The 12964-nt window shown below is 48.4% G+C and overlaps 1 protein-coding gene across 1 annotated transcript; it reads right to left on the reverse strand.

Moving 5' to 3' along the window:
- Window positions 1–218: 218 nt before the first annotated feature.
- LOC142559956 (uncharacterized) lies at window positions 219–10416 on the reverse strand. Its single transcript, XM_075671670.1, has 5 exons — window positions 10328–10416; window positions 6536–6760; window positions 5449–5608; window positions 2007–2168; window positions 219–557 (listed from the first exon to the last, which is right to left on the reverse strand). Exons 1-5 carry the CDS (start codon window positions 10414–10416, stop codon window positions 252–254), a joined length of 942 nt encoding a protein of 313 aa, XP_075527785.1. The 3' UTR covers window positions 219–251.
- Window positions 10417–12964: the final 2548 nt, after the last annotated feature.

The raw sequence follows: 12964 nt of genomic DNA on the forward strand, positions 1-12964 counted from the left end.
TTTACATTTAATGCTGTGCAGACGCACAGACGTATCATTGACACAAACATCGTGCCTTTTACCGATGTAATATGCCTCCACTAACTTTCGCTCTTTCCTGTCATCGTCGTACTTCACTTTAGTTCGCCACTTCACACATCCTATATAATACGTATGAACCAACTAGCCCAGCCACAAGCCAGCCACAGCGATTCCTACCGTTTGCGAATTACCGGGTTATCTCTCCGTTAGCATGGTCATGTCCGCGCACATCACCGAGGCCAGCCAACCGGAGCACTTGCCTTTCGAAAGATGAACACGGAGGGGAACGAGTTCATGACTCTGGTGAAGGGGTAGTCTCCGTTCAGCTCAAACACGTCCCGGTTCAACACTGCCACCGCTTCGAGGAGGAACTGCGCCGCCCTCAGCGTGAGCGCGGCCATGTCTTCGAGCAGAGCCGTCGTCCGGCAGAGTGCGGCGTCCAGCCACCCCTCGCTTGACGCCAGCGGGTCGTCGAGTTTTCCCCGCTGCCACACGCAAGGGTCCTCTTCCTCGGGGCCGTTGATTTCGGCGGCTGGCTTCAGTCCGGGAAACACGGTATACGAAGGCAGACTTGAGACAAGAAGACGACCGATAACAGTGGCGTAACCAGAAGTTTCTTTAAGGAGGTAGGGGGAGGGGGGGCGTGGATTAGCGCCTACAGCGCCTATCTCCTTTAGTCGGGAGAGCAAGGGGACTAGCGTCCCATTTGCGCTCCCGACTAAAGCTATACAACACGTTGCATAGATATTGCATACCGCATATTGCACGTTGAATACTATGTGATTTGACGTAACATTGCCTGCCCAAATTGTAGCTGTAATATATGAAGTAGTTACTCCGTATAGAAGGTGCAGCCGATCCAAAACAACTGCGCTTCAATACGGGCAGAGTAACATTTCTGCGACCACACTATACCTACATAGTTTCCGGAGGGTTTCTTGCTAGTGGTGCATTCGACTGGTCACTTTCGAGCGCTCTAGAGCACTCCCGCCGTACAGCTTGCATTGGGCATGGTAGAAATGGAGCGGTCGCAGAACACGTTCGCCAGGTGCACACTACACGCGCCGCGCTCCTGCTCAGAGCGCTCGGAGGCGCTCGCAAATTCAACCTGAGAGCGCGACCGAGATCGGATAGAAATTCGATCGCTTGGCTGTCCCGATTGATCTCGGAGCAGCTAATACGCTCGTCTGGGGGACAGTTCTTCTCGGGTTCTAGTCTCGAGAGGGCTCCGCATCGTCGCAAACCGAGTTTGAGAACTTAGGGAACCATGTCGAACGTATGCTAAGTATATGAAACGGAGTGTATAGTTCTGTGTTCTCCGAAACCATTCCTTACGGGCAAGCTTTGTCTCTGAGCCAACTCCGAAGTGGAAACAGCAGAAGCGCTGTTCTCGGTGCAATAACTCTCGGGGACACGACCATTTTCGCGAGAACGCGCTTGGCTCGGCACAGGACTCGGCGCCACGCGGGCGCATCGGCATTTGCGGGCAACAGCATTTCATTGCACGCACAGAGTTTCCTACAAAAGTTACTATATGAAACTGGCGCTAGTGTTTAAGTGATAAAGTGATCCGCAAGTATGGCGGTGCAGCCATTATAGCCTGCCTTGGCATGCGAACTCTCCGTGATGCCATTCTCCTCGCATTTTTCCCCCGCAGTATCGGCCCAACACGTGACTTCTGAAGCAGTGTATTGGCCGAGAGCTTTCAGGTTTTGTCCAAAAATCAGCGATACAAAGGCAGATATGTAGGGAGAAAATAGCCGCTTCAAGCACGCAAAAGTCTCTTGACGTCAGGGAAGTAAGCGAACCTGATTAGCTGAACCATCTATGCAAGTTGTGCTTAAGTTGGATGGCGTGCACATACAACCTTCTTATACTGAGGTTCTCACCAACTATAGGGTGTTCGTTTTGGCGTAGCTGTTAGCATGCAACGTTTCGGCACCGGTTGTCAATTCACATCTGGATGCTGCGGAAATGACCGTTACCTCTGCCGCACGGGCAGCCAGTTTCTGGCTCCGGTCCAGCCAGACGGTCACAGCAGCACTGAGGTAGAGCGCCGCCGCCATCCCAATGATCCACTGCTTGCGGAGGCCACACACTTCGACCAGGAGGCAGGTTGCCACCCAGCTGGTGAATGTCACGTACGCCTGAGCAGGAAACGTTTTGCGTTCACGCAGGGAGGTTTAAAAAAAGGAGGGGGGGGGGAGCAGAAAACACAGAAAGCAAAGAAAAATAATAAGTAACCTGGTGGAGAGAGAGTGGCGTTCCAAAAGTGGATGTGCAGGCGCCATGTTAGTATGGACATAAAGTTACAACTGGGACCGAAATAGCGTCCGCTGTCACCTATCGATGGCGATAAATGCAGAGCGGTCCCGCAGCTGATCCGCCACGTGTGGCCTTGAAACCTCTCCACACGTGAAGCATATCTTCGCCGCCCATACGCAGCAGGCTCGCTAGGGATTACATCTCCGCGGTGCTGACGACGAGGTCTACAAAGAATGGTGCACATCCAACAGCAAGACCATCTAGCGATCCTATTAAGTTTATAAAGAGCAACTATTTTTAGATGTTCATTAACGCCTAGGCCTTGATGCCATGTAAATTTATTTGTTTCTTTTCATTTCGTTTCACAGCGGAGCTGTCATACGCTAGGTTCTGGTTTTTTGTGTGCGTAGGCAAAAAAAAAAAGAAATAGAGATGGCGGTCACCCCAGAGCTAACGAACGGCCGATCGCCGTGATAAAAATGGTGATAAAAGCGCATCGCCCGGTATGCCCCAACTACGTTTAATCGTGATAATTGTCAAATGGTATTGTTACTAAAAAAATAAAAAAACTCCGTGCCATTCCACTCTGTATGGCGAGTGCCTAACGCCTGCTTCACCTCCGCCGCGGGTCGGCCCGGCATTGGGCCACCTTCGGGATCGGCCCACGTGTGTGTCTGCACACGGACACGATGCTGGGGGAACTAGCCCTTAACAGCTTCGCTGTAAAAATATCGTAATACACAAAGTGAAACCGGAATAGACACTGCTTAGAACGGATTGTGGTTTGACGTCACAGTCTCTTTAGGCAAACCACCGTAACCTTATGTCAGTTCCCTTCCGCCCGTGCAATGGGTAGGTCGCGTGCGGCGAGGACTGCGGAATAGCGCGCCTTCGAAGAACACCGTCGCGAACAGAAGCGGTAATATGTGCGGCGACGGCGGGCGGCATAGCAGGTACTACAGAGCGCACTGCTTTCGAAAGTACAATTTCGTAGTAAGAAAGTACCAGTAAATAGCTTATTTTTTTGCCAACAGGGTACCGTACAAACAGCAAGCCCTTTATACGATAGGCGCTACTGAGGACATTTTTCAGAAAAGTGCACTTCGGTAGAAAGAAAATAGCAACAAATGGTGTATTTCTTCGCCAACAGGTAACGCTACACTCAGCAATCCCTATGTCTCGGCCCGAATGGATAAAAACACGTTCTACTGATCGCATGCTGGACAGCCCTTTCTTTGCAATGGGGCCCTCAATATGGGGGTTGCCGATTGTAGCCTCATCTTTTGGTGAATAACTACACCATTTGTTGGCATTTTCTGGCTCCTAAATGCCACTTTCTTAAATATGCGCTTAGTAGCACCTATTCTACAGTGTTTACTGAGCTTTGCGTTACCTTTTGGCAAAGAAATAAACGATTTATTGGTATTTTCTGCCACTGTATTTCACTTTCCTAAGTGATAGGCTTAGTAGTACCTATGTTCGCTCGGGCCTTGATAACAGGGGGGTGGGGGGGGGGGGGGGAAGGTTGCTGATTGTAGCATTACCTGTTGGGGGAGAAACAAACTATTTATTTCGTACTTTATTGCTCGCAAATCGCCGTGTCCTAAACAGCTCAGTAGTGCTTGTTTCAAAATTCAATTCACCTTTGGGCGCAGAATACGCTGTTTGGTTGGTTGTAGAGTTATTTTTTGGCGAAGAAAAGCACAATACGTTGTCTTTTCCGTTTTGCACAGGGCCGCAAGGTTCGTTGCATTTCGCAGAGTAAATTCGCGGTGCGGTTATCGTTTTTCTTGGGACAGCAGCCGTCGCGGCTCTGTAATCTCTGTTTATATTTGCCGACTGCATGGTGTAATGCTTGGTGCAACGTAGTCCCGTGGTTGCCGAGCTGATCAAGCGTGCAGTATGTTTACATTTAGGGTTTGCGCTTCGCAGACGATGTTGAAGCCACGAAACACTTGGTCTTTTCTTAAAGACTTGCTCGCGTTTTCGTCGCAGTTCTGGAATCTTTGGAGCCTTGGAAAATGCACTGACCTTGAGCCGACGCGGCATTTTTCATTCTTATTGTGCTTTGTGAACTAAGACCAAATGCACAGCAATTTCTGAACTTGTTTGTGCATGCAGGGAATCAGTGCAGCTGCTGAGGCCATTGGCAAGAAACAAAAAAAAAAAAGAAGCACAAGGCGTCGAACCAAACACGAATCGAAAACCGTTTCCAAATCGCAATTTTCAACAGAAGTGAACCCGAACCTAGAAAAATAATGATCACTGGTTCGGCAGGAAATGGTTCAAGTCTATAAGGCGATAACGGGTGCTCAATAGTTTGCAGGATTGCTCGATTCAATGGGGCACGCCCGTGTGCTTAGATTTAGGTGCACGTTAAAGAACCCCAGGTGGTCAAAATTTCCGGAGTCCTCCACTACGGCGTGCCTCATAATCAGAAAGTGGTTTTGGCACGTAAAACCCCAAATATTATTATATTATTATTATCAATGGGGCACAGGACCTCGAGCAAACACGTCTCGTTGCGCGTTCTGTGTGCTACGTATAGACAAACCGAAAGCGGTTCACGCAAGGTGACAACATTACGCAACGTCTGGCGTATGCCGTAAGCATCGCCGCCAATTACCTTCAATTAGCGCGAACAGCAAGTAAAGCTTCGCTAACAGCGATTTCCACAGTTTGTGGAATCTGCCTGATTTTTCTGTGCCTTTATGTTATTAGTATCATTCGAAGCAAGGCTTCCCTGCTGGCATTCATAAGCAAGTGCAAAATACAGCCCGAGACCTTTCATTCACCTTAACATAAGCAAGTGAAAAATATTGTTGACCTACAGCATGAAGGGGAAAAAAATGTGGTACACCCGACAGCAGCACGCGAAGCTGCAAAGGAGACCCGCAAGGGGCTCTCCGATAGGCAAGCTCGCAGTTGAAGAAAGAGTCGTGCTGGTCTGGGATACGAACACGGGACCAACGCCACACCGGGACGCTCGATCGACCGTCTCAGCTAGACAGGAGGTTATGAATGTACAAATGTTACAAATGTAACATTAGTACATTCTCTCGCACATTATGAATGTAAGAATGTAACATTCGTCACATTCGATCCCCAGTTCGGAAACCTTACAGAAAGTTCGGGAGAATTGGCACGCATACGTCCATGTACCTCGAGGTGCCTGACCACGATGACGTCGCTCTTGATGTCCAGCAGCGTCGCCGCCACTGATGGACCCAGCCCCATGACGAGTGATGCCTCGTAGAAGAACCCCCTCCTCTTGGCTTCACACGCGGCTACGGTCGCCAGCAGAAACAGCGACGCAGCGGTCCTGTGAAACAGAACCGCGTCCTCCTACGTTAACTTGTACCAAGTATGCAGGCCACACTTACGCAACCCTCATACCACCAGAATGCGAACTCGGGCAAGTAGGCCGTAACGGGGGCAATTTGCACTCGGGAGAAAAAGTAGGCACCGCGCAGTGAAGCTTGCGTGCGACGCCAGCGCCACCTACAACAGAACCTCTGGAGCGGCCATTGCGTTGACAGTAGCGCCAAAAGACATAGCCTAGCGAGTTGTGCGAGCACAGTCGGAGAGAAGCCTTAACATTTTCCGTGGCACTTTCAGTAGTTTTTCAAGTGGCAAGACTTCCTGTGAGGTGAAAACGTTGAGTCCCGCGTTCCCAGCGTATGACTGCACATGTGTGCGATCGAGATCGGAAGCGCAAGCATTCGTGAGATTGACCTCGGCAAGGCGCACTGCATGGCACTCAGACGAGCGATGACGCTCGTCTTACCAAACACATTTTGCACATACCTTGCACATCTACATTAATCATGTTGACGACAATGTCATCTACTGTCTGTACATTATCCTTTTCTTTCTTTATATATTCGGCTAACCTTTAAATAAACGCCAGTTGAGAATAGCGCGCGTTTGTTGCGTCTGTTTCTTTGCCTATTTCCAGTTCGCAACACACCTTGGCAAGTTGCTATCTCGTACTAAAGCGGCCTCTCGTACGCTTACAGTAACATATATATACCAATGCAATACCGAGTAGTCATCTTATGGTAACACCGCGATACCGAGCGATAGCGTTTTTTGGCTGAAGCGTAATACGTCTTGCTTCACGGTCTTCGTCTTTAGCTTCAGCGCCATGGCAGCAATCGCGAGGTATCATGTACAGCCAGAAATAAACAAGTAAGTAACATTCTACAGTTGAAGGAATTATCTCAGATCCGATATCAAAGGGCGGTACTTGGGAGGCAAGACAGATGTCCTGGCGGAACGTCTCCGAAAGAGCAGCCAGGCCAGGTAGGGTCCCAGGAGCACGGCCAGCTGCTGCACACCGAGCAAGACGTACACGTCGCGCCTGGTCAGTCCTCGCTCCTCGTAGAAACTGTACTCGTACGGCCACTGGCTGAGGGAGCCCGCGTACACTAGCAAGTAGGCGAACGTGGCCGGTTCCCTGCTGATGGGCAAACTTCACGAAGGAAAAGAAAAGAAGGGGAGTGCTTCAGGGGACTTTAAAGGAAAACATTGCGTCGAGCTAGATCGATCAAGTATTCGTCTAGAAGTCCATTTCTGTAGATGTATGGATGGATGTTATGAGCGTCCCCTTTGGAACGCTCATAACACGCTCATGGGTTGCGCCACCAATCTCTTGCTATTATACTGTTTAATGTCCTACCTAGGTTAAACAATAAAAAAGCGCTATGAACTGCCACAACCAATTTTTTTATCTCCTATTGCGAACTGTGCTTTTGTACGTCTCCGTTTTTTTACCGTTTCCCAACTTTTCTTCCACCAATACTCCAATCGCCTCTTACTGATCCCTATTGCGGACATGTTTACTTTTCCAGTGCTCTCGCTGAACCCAAGGGTTTCAAGGGTTTCAATTCTGTGCGCCAGTCTTGGGGCGCCGCCTCGTGGAAGCCTCGCGCACCCTGCTCCCCACCCGGCGAATGCGTTCTGTTGGCGCGTGCCTCCAACGGCCGTTGTAGTGCGCCCGATCGGGCAGCATCACAGGGGATGTGAGTAAAACGTGTTCGTGTATTGCATCTGCTCTGCTTCAAGCTACATACGGGAAACAGCAAGCTGTACCGACATTATGTATCCCTTAGTTGCGTTGAAAATTTTCACCGAAGGTCCCGCTGCTCCTCGTCCATTTCAAGCGACCACGCCATAACGAACGAAATGACGTAATCGGCACGTGAGCTTCCGATTAACCACTCTGCGAATCAGCCAACGCCGACGTCGCACGAGAGGCACGCGGCAGTCCACTAGCGGTGCCACTCGAAATTTACATTTTTCGTCACGGTCTTGCTTACAAGAGCTCTGTTCTCGCTGCGAAGGACGATTTGGTTAATGCGGAAGCCCTAGTCATTCAATCTAGTTCGACTTTGTATCTCCCTTTAATGCCACTTTAACCAAGTTGCAGCCCCGTTGACTACCCTGCGGCGAGGTAGCGGAGATGGTACGCTAGTTACTGTAATGACTGTTCTTGCAACGAATTGACATAACTTTGTCAAACTTCGGGAATCTTTTCTTTACCGAATTTTTTTTTCCATTCGTCATTCTGGGAAAGAAAAAGAGAGAAAAAAGAAGCATGGAGGTGCAAGGGAAAAATTGGCAGTCTCTCCTGAATGGGCGAAGCATGGAAAGGGATACAAAGGTTTACGTTCGGAGAAGAAGGGCATTTGCAATTGTCATGGCGGTAAAAATAAATGCTAGAAGGTGTCGGTACATTCAACTTCGTTCTTTTCAAAACGACATACCGAATCCCTACCCTATACGCGGTGACTCGGTGGCTCTGACGCCTTGAAGCTCAGCACGAGGTCTCGGATTCGACGACCGACCGCAGCATTCGCTTCACGACGGGAGCGAAATGAAAAAAAAAAAAACGCTCGTGTACCGTGCCTCGTTGTGAATATTAACCAACCTCGGGTGGTCAAAATTATACCGGAGTCCTGCTTCGCAGCTTCCCTTATAACCCGCTGAGCAGTACCGAGACGTTAAACACTATAGCTTAATGCGGAATCATTACGGGTACAGTGCGTGCCAGAAAATTCAGTGCCATTCCACTCTGTGAAGGTGGATAACTAGCGAAGCTGTGTATGTGGGCCCCTTAAGGCGAACTGTGCATTGCCATGGGTCAAGAGAGTCAGAACCGGTCGTGGCGCACCCTCGTGCTATCGTGCTGACGCGCGTACGGCTTTGGTGGTCTCCGTGGTTGTTTGCGTTGGCCTCTTCTGTGTTAAGGCGATCCGAGGTTCTGTCGGGCTAGAGTGCCGCAAAACCGACACGGCTGTTTGTGTGTTGAGCCGTAGCTCAGTTCGAGCTGCTCCACGGCAGACCCCTTGTCCGGGAAGCACCATTGGTCCTAACCAAAGCCCCCCCGCCCAGTCAACCCTGGCAGAGGGGAGTTGCTGGAGTGTACCGAATGATGCCGGGTTGACGAGTGCATGTAAGCTCTGCGACGCGGCACCTCCGGGTGCCAAGTCCTCTTGCCATCTCGCAGCGGGAACGCTATCGCGTTAAAATGCACTCCCTTTCATACTGGTGCCACGCGGTTTCGCGTGTAGCTACACTCCTAATTTTGTTGCACGCTGGTGCGTTTGTAAAATTTTTCCGCTAAGGGAAAACCTATGTGGAACGAATGTCCTCGAGTGTAGGATGTTCCATCGGTGGAGCTTCTTGCCATACTGTATAACACTCCCGATTTCGTTCCACTTAAGGGGCCGTATAACGTAAAACTATTTCCATTCTGTTTGTCTTTCCATCTCCTGACGTCAAGTTTAGGTATAAGTGCCGATGCAAGTATCGCGCGTTGACCCGCCGCGTTGTTTGAAGAGCCAAATCAAATGCTCTCCTTCCTTTTAGGAGGTCACTTTTAGATTTCAAAGCGAATAGCATTGCCTCTCTTCAGTTTCTTTTATCTAATTGGCTGACAAGAGGCGATGAGCACGCAGAAGTGAAGAGAATTGAGGTGGGGCCGACCTAGCACAGTGAAAGTAGATAACCGGGTGACGAGAAGAGTGCCGGCGCCTGCGATTGGTCCGCGCGTCCCCGTGCGGCATGCAATGGAAGTTTACAATGCCGCTGAAACGGGTACTCGGCGAAATAGAGTTGGCAGAACAATGCCATATACATGTCGAATGGGTTCGACAACGTTATGCGCCCACGCAATAATCTTTATTATATGCAAAAAAAAAAAGATCATTCTCGTAAGCAGCTGCGAATCGCTGCAATACCTAAAAACTCGCACCCCCCTCCCCCCCCCCCCCCCACCCTCAGGCAGCCATATTCTATTCATTTCAGTCTCCGGCTATTGAAAAATAATATAATTTTGTTCGGTGCATTAATGATTTCTGTAGTTCTTGCACGTGACGTTGACGACTACGTTTTCGCGGTTTTGTAACGCTGCGTGACAGAAAGACAAAGTTGTTGCCGCCCCCATAAATTTTGACCAATACACTCCATGAAAAGCTTACACCCTTTGGAGAGCCCCTTATGCCACAACGATAATCGTCATCTGCCTTGATGCGTTTGCTCTCTTTAACGCTGCGAGCCCGGTACTTTCCAAGAAAGGAAACGCATCAAGGCAGATGACGATTATCGTTGTGTGGCAGAAGGGGCACTCCAAAGGGTGTAAACTTTTCTTAGAGTGTAGCGTACTGCTAATGCCGAAAAAACAAAGCGTAGAGTCATAATTTTTTTCTTTTGTTAGGCTTAATCATGCATAATCAGTGGTCACGCGTGATGTCATAAGGGGAGTTTTCGCAGCTTTCCTTAGGCCACGTGACAGACAATTTTTCCACCGATATTGTATAGGGCTAACGGCATAAATGTAATAGAAGCAGTTTCGAATACGTTTACGTTATAGCGCCCAAAGTTCCTCTATAAATAAGCGGAACCTGCACGCTGATTTCGATCCGCGTAAGTTACATTTAATAAGTTCAATTAACTTGCGCGGAACGAGAACAACAGTGAACTGCGGCGCCAAGTGTCATTTGCGTCCGGGTTCTCAGAAGCACAGAAAATGACCGACCTCTCTCTGATGTCCCGCAGCGCCTGCAGTGCGGTCGACACTCGACGGCACAACCTGCCGACGAATCTTCCCAGCGCCTTCAGTGCCATGGTGCGAGGTCTCGCAGGCGTCCACTCGCTTGGTGGCCACGTGGAACAAGCCTTCTGGGGCAGGGCTGGCAGGCGCGTATTACTCGGTGGAGCGTCTCCCGAAAACCACGGCGTTGGTTTGGTTTGGTGCCTACGGATATGGCTATACACCCACTACGGGGAATCGGCCATGAATCGGACGGCAGTAGGTTAAGAAGGGAAGAATACTTAAATGGAATTTTGTAATTTCGAGATGATATTAAATGAATACTAATCGTTATTATCAATTTTCGGGCTGGTATTCATTTCAAAATGTGAAGTTAATATCTTAGTGTTCATATTGAGGAAAGCAAAGCAATGAAATTAACATGGTAGTCCCTTTGTTTCGCTTACAAAATTAAATATGGCATCAAATGCGTTCCTATTGCAGTGTCCCAGTGTCGGTGCCCCAAGAGGCAGTATCACGGGGAGCGTAAGGGAGCCCTAGCGGTTGTGTCCTATGAAATTAATGATGACGATGAGCATACTACTGTATGTGCTCTTTAGCCCAGCAAAAGTTGTGTTCGCAGTATACGTAACCAAGGAGTTTATAAAAAAGAAAAAAAAAGATATCTGGAGTGGAGATGATGCCTTAACGCCGAAGCCGGCCGCCGCCGTTTTGCTAGAGGAACCGATTAATGTTAGAGGATGCGCCTTCTTTATCTTTGTTGTTGTTGTTCTCACCTCCAGCGGTTTCGACACGGTCAATTTGGCAGTGCAGATGTCTTTCGATGTGTCTGTTTGTGTCACTGCATGGCTTTAGGATGAAACTTGAACGTATTGCCAGCTTGTATGGGATGATGCTGTATGGAGGTTTACGGTGCAAGGGCCAGATATGTCCAAAGAGCGTCATAGACTTGGTGATGGTTTTTCCTTGAATAGTTTATGAAATGGATAGTTTTAATTTGACTGGTGGATGTAATATGACTTTAATTAGGCCTAAAATCAGTCTTTTATATGCGTAAAATATATAGCTATTAAAACAATGACAATGACCAGAGACGTGAACTCTGCTCATAAATGTTTTGTTACGCAGGGATGATGTAATAAAACGTGTAGGTCAACGTAGCACTACTGCCTCATCAGGGCCCTTGAATGCGAGAGCCTGGACACGGGTGCTGTACTAGGTGTACTTAACGCAGCAGCAGCCTCTGGTAATAGGCTGTGCTATGTAAATTTTGGACTGATAATGTACATTGTAAGAGTGTCATTTATAAGAATTAAAACAGATTTGGTGTCGAATAATGCGTTGAGGCCAAGAAACTATGCTGGATGTAAAGGGAGACGCTGTCGATAGGCTAAAGGAAAGTGCGTTTTCCTCTCGATTTCTGTTTCCCGACACTCCACAAGGACCTGTATGACGGTCAGTCTTTCACATATCTACTACATGCAGGAGGTTCATCACCGGTAAGCAAGAAGTTGTGTGTACCGTATGTGTGCCGTATTCTTAGTCGACAGAGCAGGGCATCGGTTTCTTATGATTTTATTATTGATAGAGAAATGTTCAACTGTGGCTTAATTAGATGAAGTTTATTAGAGGTTTGGGCGTCCCACAAGTGTTGCCAATAATCTTAATTTTTTTTTTCCGAATGAAAGGTTTCAAATCTATGGCGGAGACAGCTATACAATTGTTGAAATCTTTTGTTGCCGTGGATATGGCGATCTCATCGGCGAGCATATTACCCTCGATGCCTCTGTTCCCGGGCACCCAGCATATTATGACACGTTGATTGCATGCATAAAGAGCGCGCAAGAGTGTATAAAGATCAATAATTTCAGGATTGTATGCTGTTGTAGCGATAATAAAGCCTTTACAACGCTTATACTCCGGGCAGCAGCACTTCGACCGAAGTTCAATGACGTGCATTCGAATATGCATTTCAGCAGCATGCTTACTGACTTCAATAAACGACACGTCACATTTAACGAGCTGCCACTTCCACGGCGGTGACAGCGTCGCTGGAAGCATTAGATGGTGTTCTAGAAATTGGACATACATTTCTCAATTGAGATTCCTAACACGCAGTGTGAAGGGCTCGCTGGTTATGGGCCGATTATGAAAAAGTACGGCACAGGACGAATGGCTTATAGTCGTGTAACGATGATGTTCGGGATTCGAGTTTACTTTCAGATAATATGTGGAAGCTGGAATATGACAACTGCAGACGGAGTGACCCCTCGTTTGATTCTACATAGAGGCTTTCTACAGGGCTTGTCCTGAAAGCACCAGTCGCGAGGCGCATACCTAGATGGTGCGCAGGGTCTCGGATTTTTAGCGTGCTTGGCGTTGCAGAGTGATCGATAGTAGCACCATAGTCAAGGCGAGAGCGGACAAGGCTCATGTACAAGTTCAGGAGGCATTTTAGATCACTACCCCAAGTTGTGCGCGACAGAATTTACAAAAGGTTTATTGTCGTCAGACATTCTGCTGTCATATATTTAAGATGGGTAATGAAGGTAAGCTTGGAGTCTAAAATTATCCCCAGGAATTTGTGTTCACTGCTCACAGATAGTGATATTTGGCACTGGT

The sequence above is a fragment of the Dermacentor variabilis genome, chromosome 10, assembly GCF_050947875.1.
Source record: "Dermacentor variabilis isolate Ectoservices chromosome 10, ASM5094787v1, whole genome shotgun sequence".
NCBI classification, from domain to species: Eukaryota; Metazoa; Arthropoda; class Arachnida; order Ixodida; family Ixodidae; genus Dermacentor; species Dermacentor variabilis.

Bases quoted from the DNA above. Each gene is read 5' to 3' on its own strand.
- LOC142559956 (XM_075671670.1), bottom strand. From the start codon at position 10,416: ATGGCACTGAAGGCGCTGGGAAGATTCGTCGGCAGGTTGTGCCGTCGA. The intron at 6,761-10,327 runs GTCGGTCATTTT...TCCTTCGTGAAG, and splicing joins CTGCGGGACATCAGAGAGAG to TTTGCCCATCAGCAGGGAAC. The intron at 5,609-6,535 runs GTACCGCCCTTT...TCTGTTTCACAG, and splicing joins ACATCTGTCTTGCCTCCCAA to GACCGCTGCGTCGCTGTTTC.